General features: G+C 38.9%; 1 protein-coding gene across 2 annotated transcripts in view; it reads left to right on the top strand.

Annotated features, from left to right (window-relative positions):
- Nucleotides 1–1489: 1489 nt before the first annotated feature.
- Nucleotides 1490–19907, top strand: part of tmx1 (thioredoxin-related transmembrane protein 1) — a 28548-nt gene continuing 10130 nt past the window's right edge. Inside the window, exons 1-8 of one of the 2 annotated variants that reach the window (XM_043697632.1) lie at nt 1490–1733; nt 2129–2244; nt 3082–3127; nt 5357–5485; nt 13035–13080; nt 14469–14570; nt 15611–15680; nt 16918–17149. In XM_043697632.1, the coding sequence (XP_043553567.1) occupies nt 1567–1733; nt 2129–2244; nt 3082–3127; nt 5357–5485; nt 13035–13080; nt 14469–14570; nt 15611–15680; nt 16918–17129 (888 nt within the window). In that variant the 5' untranslated portion in view covers nt 1490–1566 and the 3' untranslated portion in view covers nt 17130–17149. Of the gene's footprint in view, nt 1734–2128; nt 2245–3081; nt 3128–5356; nt 5486–13034; nt 13081–14468; nt 14571–15610; nt 15681–16917; nt 19744–19907 lie in introns of those variants that run through there. The other variant, XM_043697631.1, reaches the window with a different exon arrangement.

A 19907-nucleotide genomic window follows, 5' to 3' on the forward strand; every position in this document is an offset into this window, starting at 1 on the left:
ACATAATTGGCTTAACAGCAGGAGACAGAGCGTAATGGTATCTGGTTGCTTTTCACACTGGAGGCCTGTGACCAGTGGTGTTCCACAGAGATCAGTCCTGAGTCCTCTTTTGTTTGTCATTTGTATAAAATGACTTGGATGAGAATATGGAAGGCATGGTTAGTAAGTTTGTGGACAACACCAAAATTGGTGGCATTGTAGACAATGAAGAAGGTTTTCTAAGATTACAAAGAGATATTGATCAAATGGGTCAATGGGCTGAAAAATGGCAGATGGAGTTCAATTTCGATAAATGCAAGGTATTGCATTTTGGTACAACAAACAAGGGTAGGGCTTATACAATTAATGGTAGGGCCTTGAGTAGTGTAGAAGAGGGACCTAGGGTTGCAGGTACATAATTCTTTGAAGTCTGTGTCACATATATATAGGGTGGTTAAAAAAGTCATTACACACTTGTCTTCAATGCTCAGTCCTTTTGAGTATAGGAGTTGCCAAGTCATGTTGAGGTTATTCAGGACATTGGTGAGGCCTCTTCTGGAATACTGTGTCCACTTAAAGGAAGAATTTATCAAACTGGAGAGGGTTCAGAAGAGATTTACCAGAATGTAGCCGGATATGGAAGGTTTGAGTTATAAAGAAAGGCTGAATAGGCTGGGACCTTTTTCACTGAAGTGTAAGAGGTTAAAAGGTGATCGGAAAGAGGTTTTTAAAATAATAAGAGGTATAGATAGAGTTAATGGTAGTTGTCTTTTCCCTAGGATGGGGTATTTCAAGACTATGGGGTACATTTTAAGGTGAGAGGAGAGAGATGTAAAAAGACATATGAGGCAATATTTTACACAGAGGGCAGTTTGTGTGTGGAATGAACTTCCTGAGAAAGTGGTGGATGCGAGTGGATGCCGGTCTCATTCCTGAAGAAGGGCTTATGCCTGAAATGTCGATTCTCCTGCTCCTTGGTGCTGCCTGGCCTGCTGTGTTTTTCCAGCACATTTTTCAACTCAACGATGCGGGTACAATTTCAACATTTAGAAGACAATTGGATAAATCCACAAATTGAAATGGATTGAATGGATACGGGCCAGGAGCAGGCATGTGGGACTAGTTTAGTTTGGGATCATGTTCGGCATAGACTGGTTAGATCGAAGGGTCTGTTTCCATGCTGTATGACTCTATGACTCAGGACTGTCCGTTGGGCAATAAATGCTTGCTGAACGAGTGACACCTGCAACCCATGATGAAGAATGAACATACATTGTGTCCATTCTGATGGGCCTTGAATCATGCATAATTCTGAATGTCTCTGCTTTATGGCACGACTACACCTAGGCATTCTGTCCATCACCCTGCATTCTTCCCAATGCCTTCTAGATCTGCCAAATCCAATTCTGTCCTGTGATGTGTGTACCCCCTGTTACATGTCCATTGCATGGTTATATTACATTCAGGGAGTCTGCTCGACCCTTTCCCACCCCCACAACACCAACACCACCACCACCTGGAAATCACTGTGACTGCGCATGTCCCGCCTAGGTGACACGCGCAGTGCGTAGCGGATGTGTCGGGAAGATGGCGGCGGCCGGGTCCTCGGGGCGGCCTGAGCTCGGTTTGGTAACGTTGTTACTGTTGACCGTGTGGGCTTCAGTATTGGCCGTACAGGCCCAGAGGAGTCCAGTCAAAGTCATCACCGACCACAACTGGAGGGAGATCCTGGAAGGAGAATGGATGGTGGAGTTGTGAGTGACGGGAGGTGGGATGGGGATGGGGATGGGGATGGGGATGGGGATGGGGAACTGAGCCTCCGGGACTGGGCGGTTCTCCCACGTGCTGTTTGCAGCAAGTTGTGTTCCTGAGACTGAGTCAGTGAAGGTTGAAAAAAATTACCGAAATTGAACCACATCAGGGCCAGTAACCATCACCCAGGAAGGGCTGTCACTTTTAACAATCACATCCCTACCTCCTTTAAACTTTTCTGAGTTACGATGTCTAAAATAACTTACAGATGTTTTGCTACTCATAGGATTTCTAAAAGTAAGAGTAATTTAAAACAAAAAAAAGGGGGTTGGGTTGCAGTGATTCTAGTAAGTAACTATGCATTTGTGTTAATCTGTATGTCCACTTTAATCTCCAGCTATGCCCCCTGGTGTCCTGCCTGCCAGCAGCTACAGTCTGAATGGAATGAGTTTGCAGAGTGGAGTGATGATCTGGGTGTTAACGTAGCCAAAGTGGATGTAACTGAACAGCCAGGTAATTTTCTGCAGTAGTGTCATTGCACTCAAATAATATTTTGTTGTGGGGAACAAAACCTGACTAAAATCTCCTGTAAAGAATGAATCTTCAGAAGTGTGTGCAAACTAGAAGGACTGATTATTATTTCCACTCTTGAGAAGAACGTGATAGATTTTCACACTTGAGAGGTTTTTTTTTAATTCTGCCAGTGTTAAACCAATAATTGCAAAAGCATTTCAGCTGAATGGAATATTTTGTTATTGCCAGTTCTCTGCACAAATGTTTCAAATCTGTATAATTGTACCCTTCTGATTTTATGGCTGCATGCTTTATTCTTGATGTAATTGTAATAATCTATATGAGGAGTATTTGTGCTTTGCATATGGAGGTAGTTGCTACATAAAGTGACAAGGATGTAGTTTTTATTCATTTTGTACTGGGGCAAGTGCCTAGGTTTCGTAAGCATTGTTTTTGTCAGAAGTCTGAACTATAAATCAGCATGTGGTCTTTGAAATATTGTGCCTGTTTGTCACTTCAGAAATATCAATTTTAGTATTGCTCATCTGCAGAATCCAACTTGGAGTCATAAATATGAATCCAACTTGGAGTCATAAATACCTTCCAATCTGTATAAGTCATGTTGAAATAAAATTTTCAGTTTATCTGCTGAAAAATAAGAAATATATAGTAAGCTCTGCTTGCCTGGGCAAACTGACTGGCAACAGTTAAAGACTCCTTTCTTAAGTGATATTTAGTACTTTTTTTTAATCAACCCATTGTTTTGTTCATAATTGATACAAAGGTTTCTTAATTATTTTGTTTTAACTGAGAATCCATTTTGTATTTTTAAAATAGGTTTGAGTGGCCGTTTCATTATTACTGCTCTTCCTACAATATACCAGTGAGTATATAATACTTCGCTACAAATAGCACTGGACAAAATTACAACGTACAGTATATTTACTTATATCTAAGTTCTTTTTATATCATTTTAATATCCACAAATACATAAATCTTTAAACATCATGCTGATCCTGTAGAACACATGATTGAGACTTTTGCCTTTTTCAAAACCATTTAAAATTACTTTGATAATGAGTTTACACTCCTTATGAATAAGAATGTGATTTGTCATACGCATCTTGTGGTAATGTAGCATTGCCTGAAACTGTAATTACAATTCTTTCCCTTTTCTTAGGATATCAGCTATGTGTCTTTAATATAGACTACAAATCAACTTTTTTACAAGTAAAAATTAGATATTTGCAGGAAATCAATACAGATCCAAAGAGTGTAAGCATCTTGGTAACTCTCAATGCAGAATTTGGGCTCATGCATCTGTAATGTGTTTAATCCACAATCTTTGTATTATGAAGCCTTTAAATAACCTTCTTTATTCAATGAATTATGTATAACTTGCCAAAAATGCATCTACATCTCATTGTCTGGGAAAGATGCTCTGAGGCATTCCCCTGTACCCAGAGATGATCTTTTGAGATCTGTTCCAGTCAACTGACCTAGAAAATAGAAGATTCATAAATCCCTACAGTGCCGCAAGAGGCCATTAGGCCCTTCGACTCTGTACTGACTTTCAAAGAACATCTCATCCAGATCCACCCTGTCTCCATAACTACATATTTTGCATGTCTAATCTCGCTAGCCTACTTCCCTGGACACTGTGGGCAATTTAGCTTGCTCAGTCACCTAATTTGCACATCTTTAGACTGTGGGAGGAAACCAGAGCACCCAGTGGAAACCCAGCCATACACTGGGAGGCTGTGCAAACTGCACACAGACAGTCATCCAAAGATGGAATTGAACCCAGATCCCTGGTTCCGTGAGGCAGCAGTGGAAACCACTTATGAAGGAAACATTTTGGGAATGGTGGTCAATGTTTGAAAGATGCAAATGTATTGGTGGTCTTTTGAGTAGCTGACTCTGATAGCCTTGCCACAAAGAATGGGGTAGGTATTTGAAACCTGGTGACAAACAACTGTATGCTTGTAGAGATTTAGTAGTCAGAATAGCTGAGATTATTGTTTATAGTCACCTGAGGGAAGAAAATCTGAAAGATCTTTGTTATGTCATTCCAACCATAGAATAGGACTTTGGATTAATTGCCGTCCAGATGATTAGTCTGCAGTAAACAAAATGAAAATAAAAAGATCTCCTAAATGGATGATTAGAAATACATAGCTGATATTTACTTTGACAAAACTATTCATTAAAGGATCTTCTGAAGTAAGATTTGCTTAAGTATCTCAACAGAACTGTGATCATATTCATTGCCTATTAATGTTAAATGTTTTATTCATTTCCTGTCCAGCTTGTCGCTATCCCTACAAGGAAACCTGCTTTGCCATGACTAAGTATGGGGTTTATATTGTATGTGGTCCCAGGCTCCTCACAGGTGACTGTCCACATTCTTTACTAAGCATAATAGCTGCACCCTAAATGTGTTACAAACATTACTCATCTGTGCCTTCTGAACCATTGACCTTCTGACTTGTTAACATCATCTGTGTTACCTGCCATTCCTTGTATTCATTCACTTTGATGGGATGGTATCCTGACATCACAACAGCTAGGAATGATGGGCTGCTCATTTTGTTTTCTATGACTGCTGAATAGAGATGCCTAGGTATGGCCACAAGTGTACACAACCAGTTATTTGGAGTCAAAAATACGTGTTGTGCAGCAGCAATTTCCGCTACCCACAATCTTTCTGATTGCGTTGCTTATCAGGGGGATCAAGGGTATTAGCCCTTTCAAACACTTCCGAGATGTCTCAACATGACATTATCATAAAAACCAAAAGAAAATTGCTTTTGCTACCATAATACCAAAAAAAACCTTTTAATATTACAAGTATGGTATGGCTAATTACAATGATTTAACTTTCATTGTAATTATAAACCAATGTGTGTGTTTACAAATAAAATGCAACTTCTTTCATATAAAGGTTTAAGAGCAGGGTTAAAAATAAAATTCAGATTTTTGGATTATAGCTGTTTTAAATGGCATTTAATTTGCTTAACTTTAACAGTTGTACTAGTTTTGTTCATGTACAGATTAGTGAAAAGGTCTCTTTACTTAAGTGTTTATAGTTGCTTTTTGTTTTGTTTTTCAGCTGTAAGGATGGAGAGTTTAGAAAATATCAAGGCCCTAGACTGAAGAACGACTTTATTGACTTTATAGATGGAAAGAAATGGGAATCCATCGAACCAATGTATTCTTGGTTGCGACCCTCCTCATTTTTGTAAGTTTAAGTAATCCAGATTACAATGTAGTATTAGTTTTCTAATTCTGAGTAAGTTATATTTCTTAGTTTTATTGTTATTTATTATTTCTTAATATTGTAAGTTACTTTACAAGATATTATTTAAAAGGTTTGACACCAATTAAAACTACTGAGGCCTATTTTATTGTTTCCCAGGGTCCAATCAATATTTGAACATGATCCGAAACACTGATTTTATTGTGATTGATAGCATTTATTATCATTCCTTAACTATGCTTGAGGAAGTGGTGGTGAGCTGACTTCTTGAACCCATGTAGTCCTTGGGATGTTAGGAAGTGAGGATTTGGAACCAACACAGTGAAAGAATGGATGGTGTGGATGGCTTCAAGGGAAATTAGCAGGTGGTGGTGTTCCCATATATTTGCTGCCCTAATCCTTAAGTGTTGGTGGAGAAACCTTGGTAATCTACTGCATCTTGCAGATGACACACTGTTGCTACTGACCATTGGCTGTGAAAGAAATTAACGCCAAAAGTGATGGTTGAGGTAAAGTTAAGCAGGTTCTTTATTCTGGATGTTGTCAAGTTTGTTGTGATTACCACTGCATCCATCCAGTGGAGAGCTTTGTATCATACTCCTAACTTGTACCTTGTAGATGGTGGAAAGATGTTGGGAAAGCAGCAGATGGATTACCTGCTGTAGAATATCTAGACCCTGACTTGATCTAGTACATTTAGTGTTTTTTTGACTGGTCTAAATTCAGTTTCTTTTAACTTGTACCCTCCTCCAGGATGTTGATAATGGGATTTTCAGTGGTAGTAGGTACTTACCGTTTGCCAGTCCATGTCTGGATGTTTCCTGATATTGCTGCATACAAACACTGGCTTCTTTGGTATCTGAGGTGTTTGTAATGGTGCTGTAGATTTATGCAACCATTAATGAACATCTCCAATACTGTCCCTATGATGGAATGAAGATCATTGATGACGGAGCTGAAGATGATTCGGCCTAGCACACGTCCCTGAGAAGCTCCTGCAGTGGTGATCTGGGCTTTGATGTTTGACCTTCAACAAGCACAGCCATCTTCCTTTTTGCTATGTATGATTCCACCCACCCGAGACACTTTCCCCAGATTCCTCCAGTTTTGGCAGGCACCGTGGAGTGCAACTATTTTATGCATGTTTGGACCAAGGTTATAATGAGGCCAGGAACTGAATGGGCCTTGTGGAACTTATTGTTCCTTTGCAAATGGCAATTGATGGTATTGTTGATGAGGAAGAGTAGACTGCTACGATGGTGATTGGCGAGTTGGTTTTTGCTTGCTTTTTGTTCATAGCACATTTCTGGACAATTTACTACATTGTTGGGTAGACACTGGTGTTGCAGCTTTACTGGAACAATTTATCTCAGTTGTGGCTAGTTCTGGAGCACAAGTGTTTAGTCCTATTGCTGGAATATTGTCAGGGCCCATAGTCTTTTTTTATTATATCTAGTGCCTTCAGCTGTCTCTTGTGATCATGAAACTGACCTCACCATGTGCTGCCTTTGCCTGTTCCTCACCCTTTTAAAAGTGCCAGATGGAGGATGGGAAATATTTCTGGCTGTAACAGGCTGCTCCTTTTTTGTTTGAGGTATTTTAGGTGTTGGAAGTGATTTTCTTGAATTCCAGGAGCAGCAATTACTGTTTTACAAGCTGTTGCATTGTTTTGGAACTTCGGGGGAAAAAAAAGTCAAAACAATGGCACTTTTAAAAGGGTGAGGTACAGACAAAGGCAGCACCATGGTGAGGTCAGTGCAGGAGAGAGACAGAATGAGAGAAAGAAACCCACATTGCTAACTGACACAGCAGTGAACCTGCGCAGTTACTGCCTTTGCTGTTGAATTCATGTATTGCTGGACATCGGAGTGCATCTGGGAAAATTAACAAACAGTGAAATTTACAACTGATCTTGGAGGAACCTGTTTGGGAGAGTCACAGCACAGAAACACATATGTGAATGGTTTTAAGGGTCTTGCTGTAAGTCTGCAGTAGTGAATAGAGTGGGTTCTTTCTTGATTATATGTTTTATTGAGATATGTCTCGATTAAACTTAAAAATATGAGCCATTAGTGTTAAGTTAACCTGGAACAGTGTTTTGTAGAGGAATAAGACGGTGCTATTTTCTGCTTCTGCAGATTGGAAGAAGCAAAAATGGTCCTTGGTAGAGTGATATGCTCTTTTTGTCAGATGTGGGAGTTTAGGGAGAGTTTACAGGTTACTGAAGATTATATCTGCAATAAATGCCGTTGGTTGCGAATCCTATCAGATGAAATTGAATGGTTGGAGCGACAATTAGAGGCAATGAGGAATTTACAAGACCTGGGGGGGGTGTGATGGATGGCAGTTATAGGAAGGGAGAAAAGTCGCAGACACAGTCACATAGATGAGTTAACTCCAGGAAAGGTAAGAGAGATAGACAGGTAGTGGAGGGGTCTTCTGTGGCTATCCCATTTCAAACAAGTATACTGTTTTGGAAAATTTTGGGGGTGATGGATTCTCAGGGGAATGTAGCATGAACAGCCAAGTTTCAAGTATTGAGACTGGCTCTAATGCAACGATGGGTATGTTGGGTTCCAAGAGATCGATTGTATTAGGGGACTCTCTAGTCCGAGGACTGACAGGTGTTTCTGTGGCCAGCAGCAAAAAATCAGAATAGTATGTTGCTTCCCTGGTGCCAGGATCAAGAATGTCTCGGACAGGGTCCAACAGGAGGTCATTGTACACATTGGAACCAACGACATAGGAAGGGAAAAGGTTGAGATTCTGAAGGGAGAATACAGAGTTAGGCAGGAATTTAAAAAGGAGGTCCTCGAGAGTAGTAATATCTGGATTACTCTCAGTGCTACGAGCTAGTGAGGGCAGAAATAGGAGGATAGAGCAGGTGAACGTATGGCTGAGGAGCTGCAATATGGGAGAAAGATTCACATTTTGGGATCATTTGGAATCTTCTGGGGTAGACGTGACCTGTACAAGAAGGACAGATTGCACCGAAATTGGAAAGGGACTAATATACTGGCAGGGAAATTTGCAAGAGCTGCTCGGGAGGATTTAAATTAGTAAGGTTGGTGGGGTGGGACCCAGGGAGATAGTGAGGAAAGAGATCAATCTGAGACTGGTACAGTTGAGAACAGAAGCGAGTCAGTCAGGGCAGGCAGGGACAAAGCAGAGAACAAGGTAGGACTGATAAACTAAACTGTGTTTATTTCAATGTAAGAGCCTAACAGGGAAGGCAGATGACCTCAGGGCATGGTTAGGAACATGGGACTGGGATATCATAGCAATTACAGGAACATGGCTCAGGGATGGACAGGACTGGTAGCTTAATATTCCAGGATACAAGTGCTACAGGAAGGACAGAAAGGGAGACGAGAGGAGTGGGAGTGGCGTTTTTGATAAGGCATAGCATTACAGCTGTGCTGAGAGAGGATATTCCTGGAAATAATCCAGGGAAGTTATTTGTGTGGAACTGAGAAATACGAAAGGGATGATCACCTTTATTGGGATTGTTTAATAGACCCCCTAATAGTCAGAGGGAAATTGAAAAATAAATTTGTTAGGAGATCTCAGTTATCTGTAAGAATAATAGGGTGGTTATGGTAGGGGATTTTAACTTTCCAAACATAGACTGGGACTGTTACAGTGTTAAGTGTTTAGATGGAGAGAAATTTGTCAAGCATGTACAAGAAACTTTTCTGATTCAGTATGTGGATGTACTTACTAGAGAAGGTGCAAAACTTGACCTACTCTTGGGAAGTAAAGCAGGGCAGGTGAATGAGGTGTCAGTGGGGAAACACTTTGGGGCCAGCGATCATAATTCTATTTGTTTTAAAATAGTGATGGAAAAAGTTAGACCACACCTAAAAGTTGAAGTTCTAAATTTGAGAAAGGTCAATTTTGATGGTATTGGGCAAGAACTTTCAAAAGTTGATTGGGGGCAGATGTTCGCAGGTAAAGGGACGGTTGGGAGCGCTAGCTGGGAGAACAGCATTTCATTTTCTGCTTTATTGACCCTCTAGCCTACAAAATGAGATAATGAGTCCAGAGACAGTATATTCTTGTTAGGGCGAAAGAAAAGGCTGGTAAGTATAGAGACTGTTGGAAGACTAAAGAAATTGAGGGTTTGGTTAAGAAAAAGAAGGAAGCATATGTCACGCATGGACAAGATGGATAGAATGAATCCTTAAAAGAGTATAAATGCAGTAGCAATATACTTAGGGAAATCAGGAGGGCAAAAAGGGAACATGAGATAGCTTTGGCAAATAGAGTTAAGGAGAATCCAAAGGGATTTTACAAATATATTAAGGACAAAAGAGTAACGAGGGAGAGAATAGGGCCCCTCAAAGATCAGCAAAATGGCCTTTGTGTGAAGCTGCAGAAGATTGGGGAGATTCTAAACAAGTATTTTGCATTAGTGTTTACTGTGGGGAAGGACATGAAAGATATAGAATATGGGGAAATAGATGGTGACATCTTGAAAAATGTCCATATTACAGAGGAGGAAGTCCTGGCTCTCTTGAAAGGCATAAAAGTGGATAAATCCCCAGGACAGGATCAGGTGTGTCCCAGAACACTTTAGGGAGCTAGGGAAGTGATTACTGGGCCTCTTACTGAGATATTTGTATCATTGATAGTCACCGGTAAGGTGCCGGAAGACTGGAGGTTGGCTAATGTGGTGCCACTATTTAAGAAAGGGTAGTAAGGACAAGCCAGACAACTATAGACCAGTGAGCCCGATGTCGGTGTTGGGCAAGTTATTGGAAGGAATCCTGAGGGACAGGGTGAACCTGTATTTGGAAAGGCAAGGACTGATTTGGGATAGTCAAAATTGCTTTGTGCATGGGAAATCATATCTCACAAACTTGATTGAGTTTTTTGAAGAAGTAACAAAGGATTGATGAGGGTTGAAAAATGTGGTGCTGGAAAAACACAGCAGGCCAGGCAGCATCCGAGGAGCAGGAGAATTGACGTTTTGGGCATAAGCCCTTCTTCAGGAATGAAGAATGAAGCTTATGCCCGAAACGTCGATTCTCCTGCTCCTCGGATGCTGCCTGGCCTGCTGCGTTTTCCAGCACCACATTTTTCAACTCAGGTACTCCAGCATCTGCAGTCCTCACTTTCTCCTAAAGATTGATGATGGCAGAGTGAGAGATGTGATCAATATGGACTTCAGTAAGGCGTTCAACAAGGTTCCCCATGGGAGACTGGTGAGCAAGGTTAGTTCTCATGGAATACCAGGAGAACTAGCCATTTGCATACAAAACTGGCTCAAAGGTAGAAGACAGAGGATGGTCGTGGAGGGTTGTTTTTCAAATTGGAGGCCTGTGACCAGTGGAGTGCCACTAGGATCAGTGCTGAGTCCACTATTTTTCATCACTTACATAAATGATTTGCAGATGACTCCCAAAATTGGAGGTGTAGTGGACAGCGAAGATTACTTCGGATTACAACGGGTTCTTGATCAGATGAGCCAATGGGCTGAGGAATGGCAGATGGAGTTTAATCTGGATAAATGCGAGGTACTGGATTTTGGGAAAGCAAATCTTAGCAGGACATATACACTTAAGGATAAGGTCCTATGGAGTGGTGCTGAACAAAGAAATCTTGGAGTGCAGATTTATACTTCCTTGAAAGTAGAGTCGCAGGCAGGTAAGATAGTGAAGGCGTTTGGTATGCTTTCCTTTATTGGTCAGAGTATTGAGTAAATGAGTTGGAAGGTCATGTTGCAGCTGTACAGACATTGGTTTGGCCACTTTTGGAATATTGTTTGCAATTCTGATTTTCTTCCTATCAGAAGGTTGTTGTGAAACTTGAAAGGGTTCAGAAAATATTTACAAGGATGTTGCCAGAGTTGGAGGATTTGAGCTGTAGGCAGAGGTTGAATAGGCTAGGGCTGTTTTCCCTGGAGTGTCAGAGGCTGAGGGGTGACCTTCCAGAGGTTTGTAAAATCATGAGCACGGATAGGATAAATAGACAATGCCTTTTCCCTGGGGTGAGAGAGTACAGAATTCGAGGGCATAGGTTTAGAGTGAGACGGGAAAGATATAAAAGAGACCTAAGGGACAACAGTGGTGTGTGTGGGGAATGGGCTGCCAGAGGGAGTGGTGGAGGCTAGTACAATTGCAACATTTAAAAGGCATTTGGATGGGTATATGAATAGGAAGTGTTTGGAGGGATATGGGCCGGGTGCTGGCAGGTGGGACTAGATTGGGTTGGGGTATCTGGTCAGCATGGACAGGTTGGATCGAAGGGTCTTTTTCTGTGCTGTACATCTCTGACTATGTGGAGTGAATTGAATTGGTTGGAGACTATAATCTGTAATACAAGGACCTCCAGAGGAGTGGATCCACTTGTCCATTCTGACTGAAGGTGGATCAAAATATTTAGCCTGGTCTTTTCCAGTGATGTGCTGGGTCCTCTCATTGTTGTGACATGGGATATTTATGGGCCCTTAACCTCTTAATGGTTTAACTTTCCATCAGCATTCACAACCGAATGTGGCAGGACTGCATACACTTGATCCATTGGCTGTGGTATGCTGAGCTCTGTTTAGTCCAACTCTTAATTCATTGTGTGTGATTCTTTATTACAGTAGAGAACAAAAAATGTTTGAGTGCAATCCTGAATGGTGGGTAAGCGTCCAAAAGCCAGAATGTGGCATATGCGTTGCACTCATCTGGAAAATAGTGAATGTAATGTACTTGGGGATAAGAAAGCAACTTTAAAAAGTTTCCCTTTAAATTTATTTTGTGGTATGCTGTCATTACATCCACATATCTGATTTGTAATTAGGTAAGAGCATTGATTGTTTAATAAAATTTGATGGGAGGTATATTTATTGCCAGATGCTATTCCTTGTAAACGTTGGTGTCTTCAGCTACTTTCAGATGTTGTTTTGGAGCTTGTGCATAATATTGAATGGTTTATCGTTCTCAGCATTTGCCAATTGATAGCTTTCCTCTGGTAGAATTCAAAACAAATGTTATCACGAATAGAATTTCTGTTACTATATTAATGTAGAAGGACTAAAAGAATATTTAGTTCTGAACAAGAGTCACTGGACCAGAAGTGTTGACTCTGATTTCTCTCCACAGATGTTACCAAACCTTCTGAGTTTTCTAGCAATTTCTGTTTTTGTTCCTGATGTCTAGCACCTGCAGTTCTTTCTGGTTTTTTTTTACTTAATTCTGTTCACCTAATTTATTAATCTCAGCCTTTTCCAAGGTGAGATGTGTTTGGTAATTGGCCCACATTCCTACCTGAAGAAGGGCTTATGCCCGAAATGTCGATTCTCCTGCTCCTTGGATGCTGCCTAACCTGCTGCGCTTTTCCAGCAACACATTTTTCAGCCACATTCCTTTTATCAATTTATAGCCCACAAGCCGTTAATGCTACTGGAACTTGACGTAAATCTTTCAGACTTTTGTATTTTTTCTAAATTTGTTCAAGTTGAATGACTAGCTATTTCTTTCTAAAATGTTTTAATCCTAATTGACTATTACTGATATCCTTGCTTTGATTTCCATTGCAGGATGACTGGCATGTCAGCATTATTTCAGTTGTCTATGTGGATTCGTGTAAGTTTTTTAAATTTTTGATTCTACTATTAACAGTTGTACTGTTTAATGCTGAATCATGGTTCTTACAGTTTGGATATCTTTTTTCCTGTTCATTACATTATTATGATTTGTGTGCATGGAGAGCTCAAATCTCTTCTCTCCTCCTGGTACCTTGCCATTTAAAAAATATTTCAATTTTTTGTTCAAGGATCTGAAGTCGATAATCTTGTACTTCCACATTATAAGCATACGTTATGTTGCCCAAGCCATTGTTAAAGCACATATAGTGTAATGCTAGACCCTGGTACGGATTTGAGGAATAGCATTTGTCAGAGAATATTCCCCTTTATTATACCTCAACATTCTTCTCTCAACCTTCTACCAATTTATTATCATTATTGGTGTAAAAGATTTCAGTTGAAGGCTAAAATAGTAATTGTGTATTTTAAGAAATACAGAGGAACCTCGATTATCCGAATACCAATTATCTGAAATCGGATTATCCGAAGGAGATCTCGAGGTCCTGATAGACATTACATCAAAGACTTGTTTCCAACAGATTGCATCTTTTGTTTACAGTGATTAAACAGGCACCGTCTCCAAATGACTGACTGCCCGCTCTCACTCTCTACCCTCTACCCTCTACCCAAACCTTCCCTGGAGTGTTTGGAGACTTATCCCACAAAGGCAGCTGCAGCAGTCTTTTTGTTGGTGTCCAGTCCAGCTGTCCTGGAGAGGGGGTGGGGGCGGTGCTGGACAGGGATGGGGGCGGGCGGGGGAGGTTCCAAGGGGCGGTGTTGGGCTGGGCAGGTGTGGGTGGGGTTGGGTGCAGTGGGGCGTTAGACGGGGTTGGGGAGCGGGAGTTGGCGGGCCAGACTTAGGGTGGGGCCTCGTGCGTTGTGTGCTGCTGTAGTCTCCTGAACGGGGAGCAGACTGTTTTAAAAACTCCAAGCCCCAGAAGAAAGGCATTTAATTGATTAACCGAATGATCGATTATCTGAACGAAATAGTGCCCGCCCATCTCGTTCAGATAATTGAGGTTCCCTGTATTTTGGTGAACAGCAGTTGATATTTATATACAATTGGCCTCTCCCAATTTTGTTAACTCGTTAACAGGAGCAATCAAGGCTACAACTGAAATGATTGTGTTTTTGTGTGTAAAAATGCATGGCCCCTTTTGATGATATGCTGTTCTTTAGCAATTCAAATAATTTTAAAAGTAATTCCATAGTTATGGGAAATAAATCCAGGCATCCTCCTACTTTTGTGTACTATATTGATGTATTTGGGGGCCTTATTTTCTATGTCATGTTTGGCCTCTGTCATTGCCACTAACTGATTTAGTTATATGCTTTGGATTGTGGTTGCAATTCAAAATTGCTATGGCATGTTTGTTTATTTTCTAGCATTGTCACAATTACTTCACGGAAGTTATCGGCATACCAGTTTGGGGATCATATAGCATTTTTGCTTTGATAACGCTTATTTCTGGTCTTGCACTTGGATTGGTAAGATTTACTAATTTGATTAGTAATAATTCCTAATTCCTCTAAGTCATAATTCAGATATGCAAAACATTTTCAAATTATTGCTGAAAATTATGTCAGGAAATTAAATTGTCCACAGAATTAAAGTGAAAAAGTTGATAAACATATTATGTTTCTGCTTTGTTCCTATGGTTTCACAGGTTTTCAACTTATGAATGGTAGCATCATATTTATATATCAGAAATAAGCATCTTACCATTAAAGAGTTTAATTGATCTGATGTCACAATTGAACTGATGTCAGACTTGCATTAGTTTGAATTTTGGCTGTGACTGGAATTGAGGAGGTTGATTTTCAGTATTTCCTTTATCATGCAAACTGCTTCACCTCACTGGGAAAAAAAACTGTTCATCCTGAAATAGTATTTAAATAACTTGGAATCAACTTTCAACTCCATTAGCTTCATATAGTTGTCTCTGATGACAACTATATAAAGTAGACTTAGCGATGCTTGTTTAATTAGAGGTACTTTGTCTTGATGCCAATGACCATTGGCTACTGTGTGTACAATTTATCAAAGGTTGCCAATTTCAGTACGGTCGAGCTACAAATAACTGAAATTGTGGGCTGTATGTGTATTTCCATAAAAATGGGGCAGGTCACACCCTGATTGTAAGAAACAAGTATCTCTGCATTCATGCATAGGCAGGCAATTATCATTCTAAATTGTGACATGGACAGAGGATATTAGTCAGCAAACCAGCTATATGGCAGAAGCAGGCCTGTCTTGGATAGCAATACTTCAGTAATGCAAATGAACACTTGAATATCATTTATTGCAGTTAAGTTATGGCATACCATAGATTTGTTAGCAGTTATCCTATAAGGATATAGTCAAACAAATTTGTGCAAACTCCATATCATAGAGTGCTATCTTGACTAAGAGAAACTGAACTATGTAATTTAAAAAGTGAGTAACTTTTGTTATGGTTCACCAATGTAATTATTTGATGATAATTGGTTATTAGATTAAAATTTTTTAAAAATCTGCTTTATTTTAGGTTCTGGTCTTCGTGGCAGACTGTGTGTTGCCGTCGCGACGATATAGGCAACAACCATATTGTACCCAAAGTGAGTTTATCTTTTCTGTTTAACATACTTGCAGTAATGTTTGTGACTTTGAAGCAGCTGACTGTATGGTAAAGTCTCAAGTTCATAATGTTTGTGTAAGTTCACTATAGGAGATTGGTTTTTGAAAATTGGTTATCTTTCAGATCTGGTTATCTTTTGGTTCCATTATGAATATCGTTCAAGATTCTCTAATAGTAGCATTTAGATTTACGCATCCAAGATGATTGTATTTTGCCTACCACTTCAGATCTGAGCCTATTGCGCTTGTCTCATTACCATCATACGGAAGCAGAGTCATATCGGACTCAAAACATTAATTGTGTTTCTTTATCCACAGATTCTACCAGGCCTGAGTTTCTCCAACATTTCCTGGATTTCCTATAAATTTCCAGCATCTGCAGTATTTTGCTTTTATTGGCTAGCCTCAATTTAAATCTTAAGTCACTCTCTTTGCATTTATGGAGAATACAGAAGAGAAGGAGTTAAAGAATGAGGTGGTAGTGAAGGAAAGAAGCCAGATTTGTCTTTGCTCTCCAGGATGATCCCACAGGGATGATCAGTTTTGATGAGAAAAATAAGGTCCATGTGGCACTTCATCTAGTCACATATACAGAATGAAGCACCCTTTGTACTTGAAGGAGTGAAGTTGGTGGATATAACAGGGTGGTGGAAAGTAAATATTCTGTGCAAGAACATCAAAGGTACTCATGAGTGAGTTGATCAAATGCAGTTTTGAGAAATATAAGGTAGTTCTTGTTGGTCCGAAGGGCCTGCTTCCACACTGTAGGGAGTCTAGTCTAATCTAATGAAAGTTTCAATCACAGATAAGGATATGGGATTAGGGAGCACACTTGAGATGGCAGAGAGAGGGGTGGCTGTGAAAATTAAGAAAATTAAAAATGGAAGAATGAGGAAGTGGTAGTGAAATCAAGAGAAATAAAAACCATGGTGAGTTGAAGTGAAGATCACAGTGGATGAGGAATTGCTCAGTGCAGAGGCTCAGTGAAGTAAAGGAGAAGGAAACCTCCAAACAAAACTAAGGACAGTTCAAGGAGAATGGAGTCATGTGGGATTATTGCAAGAAAGCAATAATATTTACTTATAAGAAATATTAAATAGCTTTGAACAATATATTGCATGCAATCTATGGTTGTATTATAATCAAACACAACTTTTGTTATCTCTTAGTACCATGATTTTGTTTCTGAATGAAAATTTTACAATTTTATTTTGTTAGAAGGAAAAATGCCACCAACCAAGTTATTGAAGCCAAAAGATTGGCGGTTTCAGGAGGAGGAGGATGAAACTGAAGATGATCTGTGCTCACAAGCAGATGAAAGCAGTAGTAAAACATTTGAGAAGGCTGTGGTGAATGATTGTGGAGATTACTTGAAGCAGAATGTCAGAAAACGTACTAAAGAGCACACTGAAAGAGCTGATGACTCCTGATTTTAACAACAGACTAAAATGTAAGGTGACTGAAGCTGCAATGCTTTTGTAAGGCATTGACGACATTTGTTTAAAGCAGTGGATTTATGAGCCAAGGCAACTGTACATTAAAAATTTGAGATCAGCTGAGATGGGTAATAATATTGTACTAAGATTGCTTTTACTGCTGCAGGCTTTACCACAAAATTGAGAAGCTTAAATTGTGAAAACAAGTTTTGCATGCTCTTTTGAGTCTTCCACACTTTCTTGGTTGTACAGCCAATTTGGTATTGAGTCCTTTATACATTGTTGGGGAAGGCTTGAAGTGGAGCAATTATAAAATTACTATTATGGCAGTATCCTTGATATAAATCTAAAAATGCGTATCTCCCAAGCTGCTTGCTAAATGGTTTTGTTTTCCAAAATGGCAGTTTAAAATGTGACCTATTAACTAATTATACTTGCTCATGTGGCAACTGATTTCTGCCTTATTACTGAAAGTAGTTATACTATATGTTCCAGAACAATGCTATGTTATTTCTCTGTTAATTTTGCTTTCTTTTATTTCAAACGATAAGCTGATTTTTTAAAAAACTCAAAAACAGCTATTGATAACATTTTTGGAATTTCTGCTTATTAACCAATAATTGGATTAAAAAATCCTATAATCTTGTATTTCAGTTGGGTCTAAACCCTTTATCTGTCACTGCCTCACATTTATTTAAATTTGCTATCCTAGGTTCAAAGTTTCTGTTCATCAGTCATTAACTGTATTGAAATTTCTTTCTCTTGAACCTTTTATTAATCAAATCTTTGTCATAATATAAACACTTGGTAAACAAACCAGCCTATTTATTAATGTATGTTCAAATCTAGAAGCAAATTGGGCATGAAAAGATTAGTTGGTTCATCATATCTAATTGTAAACATGTGATTTTTTTTTTTAGAAATTGTGTGAAAATAATCATTGGTGGCCTAAATTTCACTGAATTCTTGAAGTGCTGGTTATAAGGGGCAGGAGTTTTAATTTTATAAAAAAAAGAGTAATAGCCCTTATTTTTCAAAAAGCAAATAGCCAAAATTGCACTGCAATGAGCTCTTTAAATCAAGAAGGACCCTGGTCTTTGGTGAGTGACCTGACCTGTGTGGGATTTGAAATTTTGGTTTGATTAAGCACCATAATAAGCTTCAGTGTTCCTTAGTTAGGGAGGATAAAAATTAGCCCAGCTTTCTCTCATGACTGCTACCAATGATTCCAATATATCTAGACTAATGTTGACTTTTATCCTAATGGCTTATGCTATCAAGTATCCCCATGATACTCAGGGTTCAACCTCAGATGTGGAAATTGGCCACAAATAAAATTTTAGTTGAATGCTGAGGCCAGTAGAAATATATTGAGCATGTTGCTGAGAGTCATAATGAAAGAACCTTTTGATTAGGTAAAAAGTGCTGCATTTTAATCTACTATTTAATAAGAGATGGGATGCATAAAGACCAAAAGTTTCAGGTATTTGTACTCCCATTGCCTGTTTATAAATAGTATCTTCTCGTGTGGGAACTCATCAGTAATTTAAAAAAAACGTAGTTTGACGAGGGCTTGTGGTTTCAATTAGGAACTTGAGGTTCGCCATCAAAAGCACCAACTAGTTTACAGTGTTTTATTTGTGTACAGAAATATTTTCAATGGGCATAGAATTTGCTCTTAAAATGTTCTTTTTCTGTAAAATAGGTGAAAAATATGCCTTTTTGTATTTTTGGTTTAGAGTTAAAACTCTTTAATAGTGCCATTAAAATCTGGTACATTAGTGCTGTAGTTTTGAATGCCAGAAAGTAAATTCTGTTGCTAAAATTACACACTCCGTATGCAGACAATAAACATCTGTATGAATGTGATACATACAATGGATTTACTGTAAGTTTTGTTTGCTGTGGTATGACTTTCTTTAACCACGTCAGATGTATTTAGCTGTCAGAGGTGTGTGTGATACTTTTGAATTAATTATTAGACATAGTGGAATAACAGACTAATTCCAAAATTCATTTATTATTTACAACTTTGAGAGTATATCTGAACGCATGTTCCAGACTCTTGAGCAGATTTTTCTTTTTGTTGGGGAGCTTATGTTTGAAAAGGGATGGAGAATAAAATTGAAGAAAAACATTTTGTAAATAGCTTTGTTCTGACAATATTGTTGTACGTTTATAGGAAGTGCCTGACAACCATTTGGTTATGTTAGGCTGACATATCTTGTAAGGTCTTTTTTGTCTTAATTTGTATAAAGCTATTTCTTCCAATGATATTTGTTTGTTTTTCCTTTTGATTCTCAAAAGTTTATAAAAACAAAATCAAAAAGTGTTAAATGATTTTATATTTAGTAACCACAAGTGAGTTGCAGTTAATATTCAGCTGAAAACTTCTAGTTCAAAGTGGATTATTTGCAGTCTAATTGTAATTATAAAATATTAGTGATATGTGTAGTGGAAGAGTCCCTTGTGGAATCTCATTTAGGTTTGGATTGTACTCTGGATATGAGGAATGGATGACTCAATACCAAATAGTATGTTTAAACAACAATTTTATTAAATAGTTATTGAAAGTTATAAACATTTAAAATAAATGAGAAGAAAACTGTTTGTGTGTGTCTATATGTAAATAAATTAAAAGGATGGAAAAAAAGAGACAACTCTATTATGGCATAAATAATTTCAAGTTGTACATGACAGCTCCCCAAAATTGTACAATTCCTCTTGGTATATGTCCGCTTGGTCCTGTCTGCTCAGTGACATCGTTGATAT

This window comes from Chiloscyllium plagiosum, chromosome 10 (genome assembly GCF_004010195.1).
Source record: "Chiloscyllium plagiosum isolate BGI_BamShark_2017 chromosome 10, ASM401019v2, whole genome shotgun sequence".
Lineage (NCBI taxonomy): Eukaryota > Metazoa > Chordata > Chondrichthyes > Orectolobiformes > Hemiscylliidae > Chiloscyllium > Chiloscyllium plagiosum.